Source organism: Mixophyes fleayi, chromosome 9, assembly GCF_038048845.1.
Source record: "Mixophyes fleayi isolate aMixFle1 chromosome 9, aMixFle1.hap1, whole genome shotgun sequence".
NCBI lineage: Eukaryota > Metazoa > Chordata > Amphibia > Anura > Limnodynastidae > Mixophyes > Mixophyes fleayi.
In genome coordinates, this window is record NC_134410.1 from 65,602,743 (window position 1) to 65,626,070 (window position 23,328).

At 41.3% G+C, this 23,328-nt stretch overlaps 1 protein-coding gene across 4 annotated transcripts in view; it reads left to right on the forward strand.

The window, feature by feature from the left end:
• NLGN3 (neuroligin 3) overlaps positions 1 to 23,328 on the forward strand; it is a 69,655-nt gene that overhangs the window by 21,173 nt on the left and 25,154 nt on the right. For 3 of the 4 annotated variants that reach the window (XM_075184467.1, XM_075184470.1, XM_075184471.1), the window contains exon 2: positions 21,849 to 22,467. In XM_075184467.1, the coding sequence (XP_075040568.1) occupies positions 22,029 to 22,467 (439 nt within the window). In that variant the 5' untranslated portion in view covers positions 21,849 to 22,028. Of the gene's footprint in view, positions 1 to 8,371; positions 8,473 to 21,848; positions 22,468 to 23,328 lie in introns of those variants that run through there. The other variant, XM_075184469.1, reaches the window with a different exon arrangement.

Genomic DNA, 23,328 nt, shown 5'->3' on the forward strand with positions numbered 1-23,328 from the left:
ATTATTTTTCACAAAGTCTGCTGCCTCAGATTTTTTTATAGCAATTTGCATATACTGTCATGAAGAGTGATCAGATGAATTGAAATTAATTTCAGAGTCCCTCTTTGCCATGACAATGGACTTTATCCCAAAAACAACATTTCCACTGCATTTCAGCCCTGCCACAAAAGGACCAGCTGACATTAGGTCAGTGATTCTCTCGTTAACACAGGTGAGAGTGTTGACAGGGGTGGAGATCACTCTGCCATGCTGATTTAGTTAGAATAACAGACTGGAAGCTTTAAAGGGAGGGTGGTGCTTGAAATCATTGTTCGTCCTCTGTTAACCATGGTTATCTTCAAGGACATATTCAGTCATCGTTGCTTTGCACAAAAAGGGCTTCACAGGCAAGGATATTGCTGCTCACAGAGATTGCACCTAAAGCAACCATTTATCAAATCATAAAGAACTTCAAGGAGAGATGTTCAATAGTTGTGAAGAAGGCTTCAGATCACCCAAGAACGTCCAGCAAGCGCCAGGACCATCTCCTAAAGTTGACTCAGCTGCGGGATCAGGGCACCACAAGTGCAGAGCTTGCTCTGGAATGGCAGCAGGCAGGTGTGAGTGCATTTGCACACACAGTGAGACGAAGACTTTTGGAGGATGGCCTGGTGTCAAGAAGGCCAGCAAAGAAGCCACTTCTCTCCAGGAAAAAATTCAGAGACAGACTGATTTTTTGCAAAAATGACAGGGATTCGACTGCAAAGGACTGGGGTAAAGTAATTTTATCTGATGAATCCCCTTACAGATTGTTTGGGGCATCTGGAAAAACGCTTGTCCGGAGAAGGAAAGGTGAGCGCTACCATTAGTCCTGTGTCATGCCAACAGTAAAGCACTCTAAGACCATTCCTGTGTGGGGTGGCTTCTCAGCCAAGGGAGTGGGCTCACTTACAATTTTGCCTAAGAACACAGCTATGAATAAAGAACAGTATGCTGATGAACAATGCCTTTTCCAGCATGATGGAGCACCTTGCCATAAGGCAAAAGTGATAACTAAGTGGTTCAGGGATCAAAACATCGAAATTTTGGGTCAATGACCAGGAAAGTCCTAAGACCATAATTCTATTGAGAACTTGTGGTCAATCCTCAAGAGGCTGGTAGACAAACAAAAACCAGCAAATTATGACAAACTCTATTAGGCAAGAATGGGCGGCCATCAGTCAGTATGTGAGCCAGAAGTTGATTGACAGCATGCCAGGGCGAATTGCAGAGGTCTTCAAAAACAAGGGTCAACACTGCTAATATTGACTCTTTGCATAAACTCAATGTAATTGTCAATAAAAGCCTTTGACACTTATGAAATGCTTGTAATTTTACTTCAGTATACCATAGCAACATCTGACAAAAGGGTCTAAAAACACTGAAGCAGCAAACTTTGTGAAAACCAATACCTGTGTCATTCTCAAGATTTTTGGCCATCGCTGCAGGCTGGCTAAATAGAGATGTTGCAGGGGGGAAAAAATGAAATAAGGTATGAAAATAAAACATCCACTTGTGCCTAAATGAGCTTGTAATACTGAGAAATTAACAATTCGTCTTACAGGGTATTCAAATGATCCTTTCTAAAGGGAGAAGTTTCTAAATAGTTGTTTTAAAAATAAACTCCCCACCAATATGCAGACACCTGAATGGTGGATGTTTCTCCGCTATGACATCATTCTTCTGTGGTGGGGGAAACTGTCACATTGATTGCGCAGAGGATATTAGGCCAGCTTGCAGCGGACCTTTCAGCGTGCAGCGTTGTTGCATTTGAAAGTGCCACTGCTAATAGTTACTGCAAACTATCAAACAAAATACATTGGTGGACTGAAATGATGAAATTAAATATTGAGTGTCTGGCCCATTACATCCTGCTGTGGCAATCTCTGTAAATTGAATTCTCCTTTGTAGAGACCCAATTTCAGTGCAGAGGAGGAAGGTTCTGGGTCCCAGGGAAATTTAATTTTTAAAAACACTTGCAGTCATTCTTTAATACATATAATTTGTACACTTAAAGCTGCACAACCACCTACTGTAAATTCTATGTCTATGTTTACATGTGAAAAATGATTGATTGGATCTCTTACATTATCTACTCTTATTTTTGCTCCAAATCGTCTTTACATCCACAATATTACTAATACTGTACTTACTGTACTTACAGAATATGTATACTCCTCATAAAAATTTAAATCTAGAATTAAAATGTTAAAATACCTGACCCATGCAGCATAACACTGTCCTCTTCCTGCTTGGGCTGTTTCAAACAAACCAAGCTGGTGTTGATGCCCATCCCTCATGAATTGTCTTCCTATTTAGATGAGTGGTACTTTCATCATCATCATCATCATCATCATCCATTTATATAGCACCACTAATTCCGCAGCGCTGTACAGAGAACTCACATCAGTCCCTACCCCATTGGAGCTTACAGTCTAAATTCTCTAACATACACACACAGACCGAGAGAGACTAAGGTCAATTTATTAGCAGCCAATTAACATAACATACTAGCAAAAACACGAGGAGAACATAAAAACTCCTCACAGATAAGGCCATGGTCTGGAATTGAACTCATGACCGCAGTGCTGTGAGGCAAAAGTGCTAACCACTAAGCCACCGTGCTTCAATGTCACAGGGGTCTTAGATTATTGGGCCACTCAGATGATTCAGTGAACTGAGAGCAGCAGATAAGTAAAAGTTTGTATTTTATTGTAATGTTTTGTACCCCACCCACAACTATTTTTTAGTTATTTTTTTAGCCATAATTTTTTTTAGTCATAATAAAGCAAATACATTTTTTTCAAGTTTATTTTATTGCCTTTTGCAAATAAAGCAAGTACATTGTTAAAAATACACTTGAAGCTGTGCATTACTACAACAAAACATTTCAAGTTTCATTACTCTGCTCAATAAATAAGGAGGTATACCCTTGAATTGAATGGAGTAGCCACATAATGTTTATTTTACAGTATGTGTCTATTCACTAAATATTCAACAGTTCAATACAGGACAAGCGTTTAGTTTACCAAAGCATGTATGAAAAGGAAGTGTATATGATAATAGATAGCTTCATGTTCTGGTTATTAGGGACATCCTATCTTCCCTAGCAGGATTTACGATTCTGTCCTTTGCATACACTTGTACATTGTCTCTCTCCATTCACAGATGTGAATACATTCTGTCCTTCACATGCACACTACAAAGACATGTTCACCTCTCCTCTTCATATGCACATAAAGGCTTATTTAATAAAATGGTGTACACCGAACACTTGATGTCATTTCTTTTTTGCACCATATCATTAAATAAATCCCAAAAGAAAAAGAAGAGATGTACAGCACAATCCGAAACCCATTAAATAATGTATGTAATATTTTAATACAAGGTGTTCCTACCACAATATTTACTATTCTGTCTGTTATATTCTCATCTCCTTAGACTAGCCTTCTCTCTATCTATCCCTGTGTAATGCAGAGTACACACTAGCACTCTGCCTTGTATACTAACATTATGCATCTGGCCATAGCACTTTGCATTTCACACTACTGCTTTGTCTCTCCCACTACCACACTGTCTCTCCCACTGCCAATCTTACACACATTGCTTTTAACAGTAATGCTGGGTACATATCTATGCAATTATCTTGCAGACCACACAATTCATGACCATTTGATCAGATATTGAAAGAGTGTGTATGCTCCCATGATCATGTTTTATTGTACCAAAATATATCGGATCTCTTGGTTTGGTTTTCTAAACTTCTATGGAACGATTTCGGGCAAATGTGGAAGTGTGTACACACAGAGTCACAAACTTTTCAGCAGATGGTTATGAGAAATTAAGTTTTGCCTTTAAAGATGTTGTTTGAAATCTGCCCTGCAAAGTTGCTGAGTATCTGCAAATGCAAGAACCGCAGATTAATACATTTACCCCTTGTTCTCATATTGGCACTATGTTTGCATACGACTGCTCTTTCTCACACACTGGTGCTTGTCTTTCATATAGCTATCCTGCTTCTCACACTAGCACACTGCCTCTCTAACACTCTGCTGCTAACACTAACAGTTTGCCACATATACTACCAATCTGCTTCTCACATTAGCACTCTGGCTGTCACAGTAGCACGCTGCTTCTCATCATCATCATCACCATTTATTTATATAGCGCCACTGATTCTGCAGCACTGTGCAGAGAAGTCATTAACATCAGTCCCTGCCCCATTGGAGCTTACAGTCTAAATTCCCTAACATACACAGACAGACAGAGAGAGAGAAACTAGGGTCAATTTTGATAGCAGCCAATTAACCTACTATTATGTTTTGGTAGTGTGGGAGGAAACCGGAGCACACGGAGGAAACCCACGCAAACACGGGGTGAACATACAAACTCCACACAGATAAGGCCATGGTCGGAAATTGAACTCATGACCCCAGCGCTGTAGCACTCTGGCTCTCACAGTAGCACCTCTCACAGTAGCACGCTGCATCTCACAGTAGCACTCTGCCGCTCACAGTAGCACCCTGGCTCTCACAGTAGCACGCCGCTGCCTCTCACAGTAGCACTCTGCCGCTCACAGTAGCACTCTGCCGCTCACAGTAGCACCCTGGCTCTCACAGTAGCACCCTGGCTCTCACAGTAGCACGCCGCTGCCTCTCACAGTAGCACTCTGCCGCTCACAGTAGCACTCTGCCGCTCACAGTAGCACCCTGGCTCTCACAGTAGCACCCTGGCTCTCACAGTAGCACTCTGCTTCTCACAGTAGCACTCTGCCGCTCACAGTAGCACCCTGGCTCTCACAGTAGCACCCTGGCTCTCACAGTAGCACGCCGCTGCCTCTCACAGTAGCACGCCGCTGCCTCTCACAGTAGCACTCTGCTGCTCACAGTAGCATTCTGCCGCTCACAGTAACACGCTGCCTATCACAGTAGCAAATCGCCAAAAACCATCGATTTGACGAAATCGCAGTTAAGTACATTAACCCCCAAGTGTGTAAAAGGTAGTATATTATTATAAAGTAATCTAAGTCAGGGGTGTGTTGTACTATGCCCCATTTAGTGAGTTATCTTTTACGATAGCTGAAGAATAGCATGAATATTTTATGACAGCTCTAGTAATACTTAAACATTTTGATGACAAAAGAGAATGATGTCACTAAAGTGCAACAGGTCACTTATGATATCATCAACATCATCATTACCATTTATTTATATAACGCCACTGATTTGAAAAGATGGAAAATGTGTTCTTGATTTCAAAATTTATAATTAGTTTTCACTTGAATGAATAGTAGTAAATAAAATGAATTTGTGAAATGCTGTATATCTTGTTTAAATACCAATGTATTTGAGCCATTCAGACTGAATCCATAGAAACATTTTAAAGAATATGGGCCTGATTCATTAAGGAACTTAGGCAAGAATTTGAGTAAGTTTTCTTACTTAAGTTTTCTGGACAAAACCATGTTGCAATGTAAGGGGTGTAAATTAGTTTATTATTTTGCACATAAGTTAAAAACTGGCTGTTATTTCAGTCTCCTGGACAAAACCATATTACAATGCAAGGGGTGCAAATTAGTATTCTGTTTTGCACATAAGTTAAATACTGACTGTTTTTTCATGTAGCACACAAATATCAACTTAAAATTCCAGTGTACAAATAAGCTATCAAGTATTTGTGTGTTTCATGAAAAAACAGTCAGTATTTAACTTATGTGCAAAAGAGAATACTAATTTGCACCCCTTGCATTGTAACATGGTTTTGTCCAGGAAACTGAAATAAGAAGTTTCTTAAGTTAAGATCCTTAATGAATAAGGCCCTTAGTCCTCATTGCTATTCTAGAGTATCTCTAATTACATTGTGTTTTTGTTTTATAAATTGGGGACCAAGGATTTATATGAAGGCGAGATTTACATTTCATCTCATGAGACTCCTTGGCTTTAAATACATGATAATATTCTTCTATCTATATTTGGCTGCTATTGCACAGTACACAATTTGCTATTAATTGTTTAGTTTATAGTTGTAGAAATGTACTTATTACACAGTTGCAGAACTTTACATTAACTGTCATTTCCAGTTCCCTATCTGAGATGTCTATATAAGCTATCCATGCTTTCTTTTGTTTTGAAGTAAGATTCTCTGCTGGGTCTACTCTCTATAATGTGTGTTATCTGCAACATTTAAGACACTCCATTTGTAAGTGAAAACACATGTCAAACACATTTGCTATGTAGTTGTTAACTAGCTTTTTCTTGGGTTTGGAAGATCATTGTAGGCCACTCCACTGATTGCAGTATGTTTAACTTGTATTAAACGCATGGAATGAAGCAAGAATCATTTGGAAAATTGTGATTCAACACTAACGCAACGCATTGGAATGAAAGTAAATAGTGGAGTCTGCGTGCTGTCATCGGAAACAATGACAGCCATTGTCAGTCCTGTTTACTTGTGTTGTACTAGTTTTACAAATGCTAGTATATTTATTTTAACACTATTGGATATGCGTTTTGTCTTTATAAAAAAAAAATATTCCCCGTTATTGTTAACTAATGTTCCTGTACCTAATGTATCTTGCGTGAATTATCTCTGCGCATGCGGCATGCGCCAGAACGGGACTTACGCCACAACTTCATGCAATTCATGTCCAAACGCAAATGACACAGCTGCCTACAACTTGAAAGATGGAAAGGGTTGTGGATGGACGCAGGCAAAGTACAGTAAGGGCGTGCCTACGCAGATGTGGCATTAGCCGTTATAACCTATGGGGAGAGCCTCGCAGAAGAGGAATCATCACATCCCCTGGTAGTCTTCATGCTCTTCTCATTGCAAATTCTGCCTGAACATAGAAACCTGCAATTGTGATCACTTACTATAGATTGTTCGCTGGGACAGGTTCCTATAGGTGCTGCTGTCCCAGTTAATCAATTTTGATAAATTGTCACGTTAATTAATTTCAGTGCAATAAGAAATGAAAATTAACATGAACAATTTAAGTTTGGTCATAAATAGATCTCATAAGGTGAAACCTGATGTCTTCCAGCTCTGAGCTGGTGTAAAATCTCACTTTAATAACATCACTCCTGATAAAGAAGCCTATATTTTCTTCTGATATGCTACATAATTAGTAAGGAATGCCCTAACTCTGGCAAACTCCTCAACCAGTATAAACATCTGCCCTATTCGCAAACACCATCTTGCTCGCAAACTATAGACTTTGGCAGAAATCTAGATGCACCTGCCCAAATTAATGTGACATTACCAAAGAGAGTTTTCCAGGGTGCTTTGACCATTTTGGAATTGAAGCCTTAAGTATTAAGGCCATGTTAAGGTTGCTTTCATACAGGTAACAGACCTCATATACCAGTGTTGGCTAACCTGTGACACTTCTGGTGTTGTGGAACTACAAGTCCCAGCATGCTTTGCCAATATATATATCAGCTTATTGCTGGAAAGGTATGCTGGGACTTGTAGTTTCACAACACCTGGGGGTAAATGTATCAAGCTTAGAGTTTTCCGGCGGGTTTGAAAAAACAATCAAATTCTAGCTATCATTTATTTAGTACACTCTACAAAATGATAGCTAGAATCTGATTGGTTGCTATAGGCAACATCTCCACTTTTCAAACCCGCCAGAAAACTCTCAGCTTGATACATTTACCCCCTGGAGTGTCACAGGTTAGCCAACACTGTCATATACCATATCTCCTATCCACAGAACACATTCAAAGAGAGTCATGTGACATCACGGCTGTGTACCTGTAAGTTCTATGATCTTACAGGAGTGACTTCACTACTAGACTAGAAAGTGTAAGTTCTTTCTGGTGATCAGTGTGACGGACGTGGTGCTGTTTCGTACATGCAGCATGGAGTTGGTCAAGCAGCTCATTTACATAAATATTGCGCATGCAGGCAAAGCCGAGCTCATTAGGGCAGCTTTTTACAGTCTCTCCAGGCTCTCAGTGGTTTTCTCACAGGGGTGTTTGGATAGAAAATAGGTGAGCACCAGTGGAATAGAGACGGCTTTTTCACTCATTAAATTTTACTGGGTTTTTATGCATCTGATTTGCAAAAAAAAAAGGTGACTTCATCAGATGCCATACAACGATTGTTTATCTGGCTGGGTAGTGTGACTCCCGAGTTTAGTATGCTTGCTTTCTGCAGTCTGTAACCCCTGTGATCTTCTCCTGCAGTATAACTACTGATTTGTTGTCTTGCTGCTTAATCCTGGTCCATGCGTTCATATCATCTGCCTGTTGATGCAGAGAGTGGCACCTGCATTCAGCTCTTCTGCCTGTTGCTGCAGAATGTGTCAGGCAGGAAAGTGTTACTGAAAAGTTGGGGGAGGGTAGCAGGGCTGAATGGAGGCGCGCGACAGGCTGCAGTTTCCTTGGCAACGGCGTGAATGAGTGAACATGAAAATGAGCCGCAGACCCTCACTGCAGGAGAGAAGAGGTGGGGAGAGGGTGCTCCTGTGTTAGAAGGGGGAAGGGGGCAACATAGAAGCTCTTGTCTGAAGAGGTGGTGGTGGGGAGGGATGTGTTCCATATTTTCGATATTTCTGCACCTTTCCATCCCTGTGTCTAGTTCCGTTTGCTAGCTCTCATCTTATGCACCATTGCCTTTATTGCAGCGCAGAGTACTTATTTTCAGCTATGCACTGTCCTGGTCGTGTCTCCATAAATCCATCATTTCCTGTCTCTATATTATTATATGTTAAAATCGTTTCTGTTGCTCTCATATATTATGCTGCCTATAACAAAACAGGAGACAAGACTCTGCTTCTTATCTTATTGTCCTTATTCTTTTTTCAGCTGTTTTCCAGGTGTTCTGCACTCCTCTCATCTGATTCATCACCTTCTCCTTTCATTTATCTCTGATAGTCTCTCATCTTTTCACCTGATGTTATCCCCTGCCCTAGTCTCTTTTCATGCTATCATTACTTCCTTTATTCTTGCTTCTCTTTTTCCCCACTCTCTTCCTGTTCTGCATTTTCGCCTTGAGTTATTCTTACCTCACACACCTCTCCTCCTACCTTTATCCAGCCCTCCTTCTTCTTTCTATTCACTCTCCCTCTATTCTCCTCTTTGCTGCTGAAGCACATCCGTGCCTCCATATCTCATCCCCCTCCTTGTTTTATTCTCCTAGTACCAGTCTCTCTGAGTTGCTCCCACTCTTTTGTCTTCTCTATGCTATCGCTCCATTTTTGTCTCACCTACTCACTTCTTTCAATTATTTACACTGTATTTTCTCACCTTTCTTCCTCCTTCCAACACATTCCTTTCCTTATTTACCATTCACTTTTATTATGTTTCCTTTCATTCAACCTGGGTTTTCTACTAACTGCATTTATGTGCTCTTTCCTTCCTGAAGGTCCCATATGTGCAGCTTGGCATTTTGCTGTATTCTGTGTGTCCTGTTTCCCTATGTCTCACTGCTAGCATCCCACTCTCCTTGCCTGTGCCTCCATGCCCTCCCTTTCCATGACTCTCTCAACATCCATTTACATTCTGCCCTTGTGTCTCTTCTGTCACTGTCTTAAAGTGACAAAGCTGTAAACTCTAGAGGAGGGGAAATTGTTTGCTGCATAACTATACTCATGTGTGTAAAGATGTGACTTAAGTTAAAAAAAAAACCAATGAAAACCTGTAGGTATCAGATCTAATTTTTAAAAAAAAAAAAAAAAAAAAATCATCTTGCAGATGTCACTTCTTTAAATGTCACTTTGGCAGCAGAATAAAAATGATTGTATGCATGAAGAAAGGAAGGATAATAACGGAATGCCACTAATCTGAAACAGTTCCCAGAATATCATAAATGAATTAGGACAATGATATGCAACATGCGGGGGTGAAAGAGAAGGCGGAGAAGTGAAGAGGAAGAGAGAATAATTCTTGAGCATTTCGCTGTCTCCTTCATATTGTGTGCCATATTCAGTGAAGCATGCTGGGAGTTTCACCATGTACAGCCCAGGATACTGTCAGATGCAGGCGCTGAGATTTTCCATCTGGGGTGGGTGACTCGCAATAACTAGTATTAAGCAACAAAGCTATATTTCTTACTTGTAGGAAACTTGAGAACAGAGAAAAGGAAGCAGCAAAGGAGAAACCGGTGCTTTTTTATTATTCAGTTTAACTTGGAATTATGTATTTAGATGGTAAAAAGACAAGCAAACCGTGCTGGACAGTGGGAGAAGCTAGTAGAAAGTGTGGTTGTAAAGGAAGAGGTATTAGTAGTAGTAGGAAGACGGTATATTGACCACTGGTAAAACCGCGTCTTGAGTACTTTGTATGTGGGCTGCATAGCAAAACTTCTCAGGAAATATGTGTAGAGCTGATTATGTGCAGTTTGGAGGAGATAAGGGGAAGGTATGATATGATAGAAACCTTCAAATATTTCAGTTGTGTTAAAAGAGATCAGGACATATTCTTTTTGAAAATAAGGGGATTTTTACAACATAATTTATCAACCATATTCACTGTCAATAGGACTTCTCGCTTTTCATAAATATGCCACATAGGGGGGAATTCAATTCAGTGCAAGTTCCCATAGGAGCCTTGTGCGTTGTGTTGGCTACACATGGTTCCGGGTGTTACGGTACCCAGAACATTGCTGTTTTTGATGTGGGAGTTTGCTAATAATTGAGTCCCCCCGCATACAGTGAAATAATTCAAAGATGAATGGGACAAACATGTGACTATAGTTATGAATTAGAAAATAAAGAACACCCATCACAAAAAAAATCACACAAAAAGGCACTTCGTGAACCTGTAGGATATTTTGTGCCATCAAATGTTGTGTTTCTATATATTCAGAAATTTGAGACGTAAAATGTAATCTTTGTTGCAGAGTGCAATTTATGTTTCTTCATAGAGAATTATGATGGGCTTTGCATAAATGAATTACTTTATTATTTCAATTCATGTGTATTGTATATGGCAGTTACATACTCAATGGCTCTACCATAAGCGACTATGGTGTTTGTGAAAGCACAGGTTGCAGACTAGAAAAATGGTTCATAATTTGGGCAAATGTGTTTCCATACCTGATTATAATATAGATTAAGTCTGAATTACTTAAAAATATATAATGTACAAATAAAGAACAAAACAAATTACATATAACCTGATCTGCGCTACTACCTACTTTAGCTGTCATACTATCATGCTCCTACCATTAGCCCGAGCCCCAGGGTTGACTACATGCAGCTGCGCAGTGCTGACTAGGGGGAGGAGCATGTTAGTAAAATTTCACAGTAGGTGGTAGTGGAGCTCTAATGGAAACAAGTGGTCGAAGAAAAAAAATGGGAGAATCAGGTTTGTCAATTAACATCATCCTGTTCTGCAATTGTTAAACCATCTAACAATATGAAGCATTATTTACAATTAGAATCTAACCTGTTCTGTAAATCAGTGTTGGTCTCCCTATGTTCTATTGCAGTGGTTCCCAAACTTTTGCAGTTCGCGGCACCCTTAGAGTCTCCAAATTTTTTCAAGGCACACCTCCAAAATAATTACTGAGCAGTCCTGTTTTAGAAGTAGTTGGGTCAAAAAATTGTAATAAGTATTTAGGTCACGACAGAAATACTTATTTAGTTGTAGGCAAAAATGCCCCTCTGCATCCAGACACTCTGCCCCCTCTGCATCCAGGCACACTGCCCCCTCTGCAACAAGGCACACTGCCCCCTCTGCAACAAGGCACACTGCCCCCTCTGCAACAAGGCACACTGCCTCCTCTGCATCCAGGCACACTGCCCCCTCTGCATCCAGACACACTGCCCCCTCTGCATCCAGACACATGTTGCCCCCTCTGTCACGCTGTCCCCTCTTCTGCCCTCTGTCACGCTAGCCCCCTCCTCTGCCCTCTGTCACGCTGTCCCCCCTCCTTTGCCCGCTGTCCCCCTCCTTTGCTCTCTGTCACGCTTTCCCCCTCCTCTGCTCTTTGTCACGCTGTCCCCCTCCTCTGCCCTCTGTCACGCTGTCCCCCTCCTCTGTCCTCTGCCCCCTTCACTGCTCTCTGTCACGCTGTCCCCCTCCTCTGCTCTCTGTCACGCTGTCCCCCTCCTCTGCACTGTCTCCCTCCTCTGCCCTCTGTCCCCCTCCTCTGCCCTCTGTCCCCCTCTGCTCTCTGTCCCCCTCCTCTGTCCTCCTCCTCTGCCCTCTGATCCCCTCCTCTGCCCTCTGTCCCCCTCCTCTGCCCTCTGTCCCCCTCCTCTGCTCTCTGTCCCCCTCCTCTGCTCTCTGTCCTCCTCCTCTGCCCTCTGTCCCCCTCCTCTGCTCTCTGTCCCCCTCCTCTGCTCTCTGTCCCCCTCCTCTGCTCTCTGTCCTTCTCCTCTGCCCTCTGTCCCCCTCCTCTGCTCTCTGTCCCCCTCCTCTGCTCTCTGTCCCCCTCCTCTGCCCTCCTCCTCAGCCCTCTGTCCCCCTCCTCTGCTCTCTGTCCCCCTCCTCTGCCACGATCCCTCTCACTCTGCCCCGCACCACACGCCAGCCATAGAGAAAAGAAAGAAAACAGGAACTTACCAATCCGCGCGTCGCTGGGACCCAGCAGCCTCCTCGCCCCTCCTCCTCTGCCCCCCTTCTCTGCTCTCTGTCACGCTGTCCCCCTCCTCTGCCCTCTGTCCCCCTCCTCTGCCCTCTGTCCCCCTCCTCTGCCCTCTGTCCCCTCCTCTGCTCTCTGTCCCCCTCCTCTGTCCCCCTCCTCTGCTCTCTGTCCTCCTCTGCCCTCTGTCCCCCTCCTCTGCTCTCTGTCCCTCTCTCTGCCCTCTGTCCCCCTCCTCTGCTCTCTGTCCCCCTCCTCTGTCCCCCTCCTCTGTCCCCCTCCTCTGCTCTCTGTCCTCCTCTGCCCTCTGTCCCCCTCCTCTGCTCTCTGTCCCCCTCCTCTGCCCTCTGTCCCCCTCCTCTACTCTCTGTCCCCCTCCTCTGCCCTGCTCCTCTGCCCTCTGTCCCCCTCCTCTGCCACGATCCCTCTCACTCTGCCCCGCGCCAGGCGCCAGCCATAGAAAAGAGAAAGAAAACAGAAACTTACCAATCCGCATGGCGCCGGGACCCAGCAGCTGCTGGGTCCCGACGCCGCACGGATTGGTAAGTTCTTGTTTTCTCTCTTTTTTTCTATGGCTGGCCCGCGCCACCCTAGTGACAGCGCCGCGGCACCCCTGGAAGCCGCCGTTCTATTGCATTTATGTTTATTGTTCACTATGGGCCTGAGTCATTAAGGAAAGTAATGCAAAAAAAAGGGAGTAAATGTTCTCTGGGACAAACCATGTTACACTGCAAGGGGTGCAAATTAGTTTATTATTTTGCACATAAGTTAAATACTGGCTGTTGTTTTCATCTAGCACACAAGTACTTGATAGCTTTATTTGTACATTGAAATGTAAAGTTAATCTAGGACATGTCCTACCCCAACTATAAATCTGTCCCATTTTAAATTTATCTCCCCCCGCCAATGCAGCATGGTTCTGCCCAGGTGCAAAGTTACTTCTTTTTTATGCTTTGCTCTCCTTAATGACTCAGGCTCTATATGTCTAATCTCCCAATATGTGTAATTATCCTTAGTATCATTATTGCCAATGCCCACTCCCCTTTTCCTCACACCCCTCCACAGTTTGCAGTTGTTCCTCCCCTTTGTCCTCTTTTTTTTTTGTACTTTCATTTATACCCTTTGTAATTACAAAGTTGTTATATATTCAAATGATCTGTATGTCAATGATATATTTCTTAATAAAGATTCAAGTTAAAAAAAAGAAGTAGGGTCCTGTTAATAATGCTTGATGAAAAATTGTTAATGAAAGCACTAAAATGAGCAGCTTGTAAGTGTGCCAAGTCAGTCTATTAAAAAAACAAAAAAAACAAACATCTTTAAATATAGTGTGAAATACGAAATCACCATGTGTGACACAGAGCCAGTGGGAAGATTGCGTCACACAGTGGGCTCCACTCACCTTGGAAAAAGTACCCTGACATTTATTGCCGTTCTAGCACTTTGATTGGCGGTTCCCAAAGTGTGCGCCGTGGCTCCCAGGGGTGCTGTGGCCAGGAAGAGAAGAAAAAAAAATAACAAAACACCAATCCGGCTGAGCATGGGACCCAGCATTCTCCCTCCTTGCTTCTCACTGAATGTCAGGGTGACGTCTTCACGCCCGACATTCAGTGACAAGTGGCAGGAGAGAGGAGGATGCTGGGTCCTGGGTGCCGCCGGATTGGTAAGTTTTTTTTGTTGTTTTTTTTTCTTCTCTTCCTGGCCCCCGCGATGCAGAGGGGGCACAGAGTGAGGGGAGCTGCAGAGGGGGCACAGAGTGAGAGGAGATGCAGAGGGGGTATAGAGTGAGGGGAGATGCAGAGGGGGTATAGAGTGAAGGGAGATGCAGAGGGGCACAGAGTGTGCGGAGATGCAGAGGGGGCACAGGGTGTGTGGAGATGCAGAGGGGGCACAGGGTGTGTGGAGATGCAGAGGGGGCACAGGGTGTGTGGATATGCAGAGGGGGCACAGGGTGTGTAAAGATGCAGAGGGGCACAGAGTGTGTAGAGATGCAGAGGGGGCACAGAGTGTGCGGAGATGCAGAGGGGGCACAGGGTGTGTGGAGATGCAGAGGGGGCACAGGGTGTGTGGAGATGCAGAGGGGGCACAGTGTGAGTTAGCTGTAAATTATTCTTTGACAGAAATATAATTGAAAAAAATATATAAAAATATTCTTTTCCCTTGGATTTATGTGTATTATTTTTGCCTACAACTAAATAAGTATTTCTGTCCTGACCTAAATACTTATTAAGTTTTTTTGACCCAACTGCTTATAAAACGGGACTGCTCGGTAATTATTTTGGAGGGGTGCCTTAAAAAAAATTATGGAGACTTTAAGGGTGCCACGAACTGCAAAAGTTTGGGAACCACTGACTTTGATTGTTTTATAGCATCAAGGTTGTCCTTTCTGTAGTGAAATCCAGACAATTGTAGTTCACTGTAGGCTACAATAAAATCCATAGGACTAGAATTTAGTTAAAGACCTACAACCATAGTGCTATAGCCAATCACATTCCTTCCTATGTGTGAAAGAGAAAGACACATGGTGGATAATGCCTTTATGTAGCTTTAAAATGCTAATGCATTCTGCATAATGGTGGCATTTATTGAGGTTGTATTGTTCCATGGACTGACCATGTATATATGGTTTAATGTAACTGTGTGTTGGGCATAGGGAAATACTAGATGTGCTGTATATTGGGCTGCACATGATAATCTGTTGTTCACAGTATTGGAAAGTATTTACAATATTATTATTACATGCTGCACTAAAAACATATATTTAAACATACAGTGGTATGTTAAAATGTGTATTCAGATATTTAAAGATCTTTTAGATCTTCAATGAAAAAAAAGTTATTCAGCACCTATATCACCATGTGAAAAATTAATTGCTCCCCTAAACTGAATAACTGGTTATGCCACCTTTATCAGCAACCAAATGCTTCAGATACTAGAGATTATTCTTTGATATCACTGTGAAGGAATTTTGGCTCAGTCTTCTTTGCTGAATTGGTTTAATTCAGCCACATCAGAGAGTTTTTGAGAATAAACTGCCCATTTAAGGTCCTACCACAGCATCTCAAATGGATTTAAGTCATGACTTTGACCAGGCCACTCTAAACCTTTGTTTTGTTCCTTTTGAGCCATTCAAAGGTGGACTTGCTCTTGTGCTTCGGATCGTTGTCTTGCTGCATAACCCAATTGTGCTTGAGCCTCAGATGATGGACTAATGACCAGATATTCTCCCTCAGAATTTTATGGTAGTGAGCAGAAATCATGATTCCTTCAATTATGGCAAGTCGCCCAGGTCCTGAAGCTGCAAAGCAACCCCAGACCATTAGACTACCACCTCCATGTTTGACTGGTGGTATGGTGTATTAGCTTGATGCCAGATGTAGCAGGACCCATGTCTTCCAAAAAGTTTCATTTTTGGCTCGTCAGTCCACAGAACATTAGCCCAAAAAGCTTGGGGTTCATCAATGTGTTTTTTGGCAAAAGTGAGACAAAACTTTATGTTCCTCTTGGTTAACAGTAATTTTCACCTTGCAACTCTCCCATGGATAGCAATTTTGCCCAGTCTATCTTATGGGTCAATCATGAACGCTGACATTAACTGAGGCGAGCGAGGCCTGCAGTTCCTTAGATGTTCATCTGGGTTCTTTTGTGACTTCCTGGATGAGTTGTCTATGCAATCTTGGAGTAATATTGGTAGGTGAACTACTCCTGGGAAGATTTACCACTGTTCCAAGTTCTCTCCATTTGGAGATAAGAGGTCTCACTATAATTCACTGGAGTTCCAGAGCCTTAGAAATAGCTTTGTATCCCTTTCCAGACTGATGTATTTCAATAACTTTTTTTCTCATCTCTTCTGGAATTTCTTTTGATCATGGCATACTGTGCTGCTTGTTGAGATCTCTTAGCTAACTTCAAATTGCCGGAAAGGTTCTATTTAAGTGATGTTTAGATTCAACAGGGATGGCAGTAATCAAGCCTTATTGTGTCTAGTTTAATTGAACCCAATTATCAATTCAATGTGGCTTATTGGTTGAATGAGTAACTAAGGGGACAATGACTATTATACACAGGGCCAGTTGGTGTTGAATAACTTTTTTCCTTCAATAAATGAAATAACCATTTAAAAACTGTATTTTGTGTTTACTCATGTTGTCTTTGTCTTTTATGCAATTTTGTTTGAAGATCTGAAACAAATGTGCCAAATAATGCAAAAATAGAATAAATCAGGAATGGGGCAAAAACCTTTTCACACCACTTTAGCATACATGGGAAGTATTCACTTTTATGGCAGTGTAATGTCACTTCTTTTGTGATATCACTTACAGATTTCAGCATACACGGCACACTAAATATACTATTTTGCCATAATACACCTTTCAAATCTTCCTTCTGTAAGCCAGTTACGTTTGTCACATAGATCACACTGTGAAAAATTTACAGAAAAATATATTCATTTGTGTTTGTACAGGATCTAAACTTGTTTACACTTATACACTAGAGTTTTGTCGTGAACATAGAGAGCTTGCAGTTATTTATAAGGGATAAATCATAGCTGCAGTGTAAATAGGTTATATCAAATTAATCCATTGATAAGTTTAGTTAAAGTGTAAAATGTGAAGTCAGAGAGTCTGATGTAAATGTATTGGATTGCTTTGCACATCCCAGTGTGAGAAGATACGAGTCTCATCTGGGGCAGCTTCAAAGAGCTCCCGCGGTGAGATATAGCCTGGTTGTGACACCTGAATTGACGTTTAGGTACCGCTCAGCATGTGGTCTGGCTCAAACAGGCCATGTGCTAACATAGGCTATATGTAATATACACAAAGATAATTCAGTTTTAAGCTATGCCACTTAAAATCAATAAAAGTAGTGATCAACCACATAAGGGTTTTAAAACATAGATACCAACTATACAGGGAGCAGCCCTAGTCACATGTATGTCAGGACAAGATCGGATATTGTTGTAATCCCATCATATTTAGTTTTTAAGTTATGACCGGTTTATTGAAGGGAAAGTTATGTCGCTGGGATATATCGGAGAAAAGCTAAGACAGGTCAAAACTTAGGAATAGTTTTGAACAAACCATAGGTGACACCCAAGGAACATTACCGCCCACACATTAGCATTCACACTGCCTTTGTGAATGCCGTCCCATTCGAGATTGCTTAAAAACCTGTGTTTTGAAGGGACAAGCTGTCAGCTTCTTGGGTAACAATCTAATTAATGGACTGTCCATCTTTTCTGCCTACCCCCAGGCATATAGATTATTATATGTAAGTGATGCTCTGGACATTCATCCCATTTGTTTTTATAACTGCTTGCAATTTTTTTACTTGTATGTCAAATCTTTCTCTAACTGTATTTTTATTCTCTGTAAGCATTGTACTTTTTGTATATTAAATCTAAAATTTAATAGTTCTGTCCTTATTGCTCTAAACGAATCCATTGCCTGTTTAGAAGAGACAGATTGCTTGGCTGGATTAACCAGTGTGTGAAGGGTCAACTGTTTAGCTACCAGAGCACAGTGTGCACAATTGGGTGATTAAGTCATGGGTTTGCTACGGGCCTTATACGTACCTGGTGGCAGTTGCTGAGAGGTGTGAAGCGTGCGTCTGTGTTTGGAAAAGGGACCAGCGAAATCTGTAGCCTTAGAGAGAAGTGAGTGTGATATTTGGGTTGGAATCCTGTGTGTTCCCTTACAGTAAGCTTCCAAGTCAAGTGTGCAGAGTGCGGTTTGTGACCGATAATGGGGTTCAGGAGCGGTTTCCTGACAAAATAGAGGTGATATATTGTATGACTGTTGGAATATATGATAAGGTATCTAATCGGGGAGTAGCTAGAGGGGCTTATCCCTGACAAGTTTGAATTTATGTTTTCAGTTATTATTTTTTTAAATATTAAAAAAAATATATAAGTTTTTGTGTATTTATCTTGAGAGGGGTATGAAGTTCTAGGGTATATAAATTGTTAGTGTACACAGAGATCAGTTCTGTAGAAATCCATCTCATATGAAGTGATACACTGTTGTATTTAGTGTAGGTGCAAATCAAGAGACCATTTTATGTTATGTTATAGGCTACACATATTTAATGCAGTCCCAATGCTATATTGCCAGTATACCTATTCAGCTTTACCCATCAGAGAGAGTCCTAAGATAAACTAGTCTGTAAGATAACTGAGGTAACTCTGTGATAAAGATGTAGGATGAATGTAATGTCTACTACATAGATTAGTTTTTGTTCACTAGTGTTACTATAGTATATTATTTGTTAATACTGTTTTGAGTGTTGCTTATTGAACAGTATTTAAATATACAATGTAGGTCACTGCAGTTAATGTTCAGTATATGATATTGAGAAGGGACACAGCATGTTGCAGAGCTCAGGGGAGATTACTTCATATTCTCCTATACATGTAGTATTATGATGACAGAATTGAACTGTCCTTACGGTATAGAAGAGGTGTCAGGAAGTAATTATAGACAACACTGTGTATTTTGCTACGTGGGGGTGGGGTAATTCAGTTTGATGCGAGTTGCCTCGCACATTATTTTTCCACCTTCAATTTACTGATAGTAATTTAATTACAGACCTGTGTTAACGATCGCGCCTGACAATATAGGCAGTGGTCACAGTGGGCCATTATAAGAGTGATATGCCATACTGGGACTTCTACTGCTTTGATTTTAACACTCAAATTTCATTCAGTTACGTTTTCCACACCGCCACTTATAAATTTCTATTTTGACGACTGCTTATAGCTTTACCATTACTTAGTGAAACCATGTTTTGCATTACACAGAATAGCTTATTATAGGGCTGGGCAAGTGCTAATAGTCATGTAGACAATGCACCCAAAAATAATGCTGGTTCCTAATTTGGCAGGGTGATTTCTATTGGTGTCAATGGATGCACAGCTCCTAGCACCTTAAAATATCCCACTGGCACTTCGATTTGACTGAAGAATTGTATTTATTTTGTACACTCACATATTGTTAATGCTGTTTTGAAGGTAGAACTATTAGACACCAGCACATCTTGCACAAATGAAACCTCACTTCAGTTTGGTCTACCCATTAATTTAAATGTTTCCATTTTTCTCCTTACACATTGCTTGCTTCATACTTTATACAGTTCCTGTTAGTAAGTGTGCATCAAGGCTGCCTAATTTCAAGTCTTGCCTATTTTTTGTTTAAATAAATAAATACCTATATCAACATGTATTTGAAGATTGTACCTTATGTAGGTAGTGTAAGATTGTGATAGTTTAAAGCAACTTAAACGCCCTTACACAAAACACAAATTTTCTTATATGCACAAAACATAGTTAATTTAAAAATTGCAATATGCAAAACAAAATTTAGTTTTTCTAGATCTTGCTTAAAGTGTTCAGGTCCACCCTTCGTCCTGTGCAAAATCAACTTGCTCCACATTTCACACAAACAGCTATGTATAGTTCTTTAGAAATCTGCACATAGTTCGCATATGGACCATAAAAATGAAAAAAGCGTTGGAATTCTGATTCTTAAATCACTTCGGTTTTCGTGTATCGAAGTAAAAATAAATGGTTAGAGGTGTATTGTGTCATATACCCAAATCTACGCACAGTTGCCATATATTTTTGGAAATTTATCTTAATGTGTCAGATTTCATTTGTCATTTTGTGGCAAGATACATCAAGCTTTCCGCAATACGTATACTGGTTGCTATAGGTATTTATTGAACCAGTGTGTGGATTAAGGTTTTCATTTTGTTGCCCAAAATTATCAGTTAAAGTAGACATGTCTCTTGTAGGCATCATTATTAATATTTATAAGAATCTAGCCTGTCACTAGCTAGCCTTGGAATTGGTATCACCTGTATAGAAGTAAAGCATCATGAATAATAGTCAGGCAGTACCTTGGTAATATTGTTGTTAACAGCAGCACAAAGTAACAATGTGAGGCTCCTGTGAATTTAGCACAGGAAATTGCATACTTGCCAACTTTTCGAATCTCCATTCGAAAAGATCAAGTGGGGAGGGGCATTAATACCACGACTATAGCCGTGCCCCCTTCCACGGAATGTCGCTATTAGTGGCATATTCATGACAGGAGACGTGGCTTAAAGAAGCAAATCACGTCATTTAAGTCCTGCCTCCACTCAGCATTCGGGAGGATGTCTGCTCTTCCCGGGGCTCTGGGAGGACTCCCCAAAATTTGGGAGGCTGCTGGACATTCAGGGAGAGTAGACGAGTTTGGAAAATTGCATTCAACTTACCTTTAATTTGTTTTGCAATAATGTCCCTTTAAGAGTAGTTTTAGGAAGACTTGCATGTTATTTCCCTTTAGATATTATATCAGTGTGGTGTTCCCCTCTTGCTGAAAAAAAGAGTAGTATTGAGATCTCTCTCTTGTTTAGCCAAAAATGAAACTGAGGTGACTGGTCAAATGTTTGGGTTTTTTTTCTCTCAGTTGAGCAAAAGATACTAGCGTGTAAATTCCAGGAAACTATAGTTTAGTTAGACCCTAACAAATAAAAATCATGACAGCAGCCATTCTGTGATTTGGATATAATAATACAGAGGCCTAAACATATGGTTCTTCTTGAAATAAACAGTTAAACAGATCAATAGGTAATTAGTGGCGTCAAATGCAGTAGACTTTATTGTTGGTGAAAGTGATAGGGAAGAGTACAGTCACTACTTTTATTTAATTCCTTTTTTATTGCAGTTGGTACTTTTAACAGACAAAAAAAAGTTAATTTGTGACCTGGTACTGCAAAACAGACTTATTCTATATATTATTGGTGCATAGTAGTGGCAGTACACATAAAAGCAGACTCTTTGCGATACTCCTGTCATGTCATAGCATCTGAAAAGCCAAAAATAACAATCCTGAAGAGCTTTAAACAGTGTTTTCAGTATGACTCTTTCTGACAAATGTAAGACCGGATTACTGGTTCCCTACTCTTGTGGGTCATAGCCCACAAAAAATACGTAGACCATAAAGTTGTACATTGCTCGGAGAGACCACAAATACTATTTTTGTGTATGTTCAAAGATAAAACAAAAGTTATATGAAGTCCACATAGATAATGAATTAATAAAACATTGGATTCAAATAAAGGTGTGCTGTGTGTGTGCACATATGGTCACATGTCTGGTCTCTACAAGCTGGGCTTTTCTAAATCTTTGCATGCATTTTACATGTCTATAGTTTCCTTAATGGTGGGATCTTATGTTTGAGGTGGAATACTTATGGCCCTCAGTTATCTGTTTTCTTGTTCATCACTGACTGTAGTTCTTTTCTTGGCAGGTCCTGTGGATGCTGGCTGTCCTGTCTGTTTTGCTGATTGTCTGTCGTGGCCTTAGATTTTGGGATACAGGATGTGACTGAGGTGTCCTGTTTGGGGGACACTGAATTTCTGCTACCCCCATACGGCCCCCCCCCCAGTGGTGCTTACATTCTGGATGCTAGGACTGTACTGTTCATACCATGCATGTGGTTGGGCTCCGTGTGGCTCCCAGGAAGCTAAGTCTGGCCCTGTGGGTTCTGAGTGTGACTGCCCGTGTACTCTCCTCTCATGCACAGGTATATTCTCAGACTGTGAACACACACTACGGAAAGCTGCGTGGCATGCGGATGTCTTTGCCGAACGACATCTTGGGCCCTGTGGATCAATACCTCGGGGTGCCTTATGCTGCACCTCCTTTGGGAGAGAAGCGTTTTCTCCCACCCGAGCCTCCCCCCTCCTGGTCTGGCATAAGAAATGCCACACATTTCTCACCTGTGTGCCCACAGAACATACAGAATGCAGTACCAGATATCATGATGCCGGTCTGGTTCACCTCAAACCTGGACACTGTGACCGGATACCTACAAGAACAGAATGAGGACTGCCTGTATCTCAATATCTATGTTCCCACAGAGGATGGTGAGTAATGAGGGGTACGGTAAGATCCCCTCCCCAAACCTGGGATCCAAGCTGGGTTGCGTGTTTTCCCTCCAGTGTTATGTCCACAGCATGGAGGTGGGCGGGGGGGGGGGGGGGTGTGCCTGTTGCATGCTGTGTGTCAGCAACAATGAGTGCTGTTTGCTAACCATGCCTACAGCACTATCTCTCCTGTCATTCCTCTATTTTATTTCTCTGCCTCAAATCAAATGTTCCCCTAATGTTTTCCATTCTCTGCACTTCAAAGACAATAGATTGTTCCTTGTCTGCTTAAACCATCATATTTGTTTTCTTGCATCCAAACTTCTAACTCCAATATTGATCATCTCCCAACTTCTACACAGCCATAGTAGTCCCTTTGCCTTATTCCTATACCCTTGTTTTATTATGTTTTAATTCATGGGTTTTCATCATGTCGGCATATCGTGACCATTACTTAGTATAATTGCTTACATCTTAATCCCGTCTAAACCCACTTTTTGTTTAGCTCCTCCATTTTTTAATTAGATGTTTAAACTCTTGTACCTCACCTCCTTGGCTTGTATTTTGGACACTCTCCTTTCACTGACCTGGCTCCCAGCTATATCTGCCTCCACTATATTACTCACTCATTTGAGTTCTTGCATTTTAATAGCTTATCATTTCCATCTTGCCATGACAGCCATCAATATGCCCCCGCTGTTCAGACCCTAACGGCCTCCTTCTCAGGCACCTGTCTACCATTGCTACTACTGTGTCTATATTCCCTGCCTCCAGTCCCAATGATTTATTTTCCAGCTTTGTAAGGATTGGTAAACCTAAAATGTAAATTGATGTATAATTTACAAATATAAATAAACATGT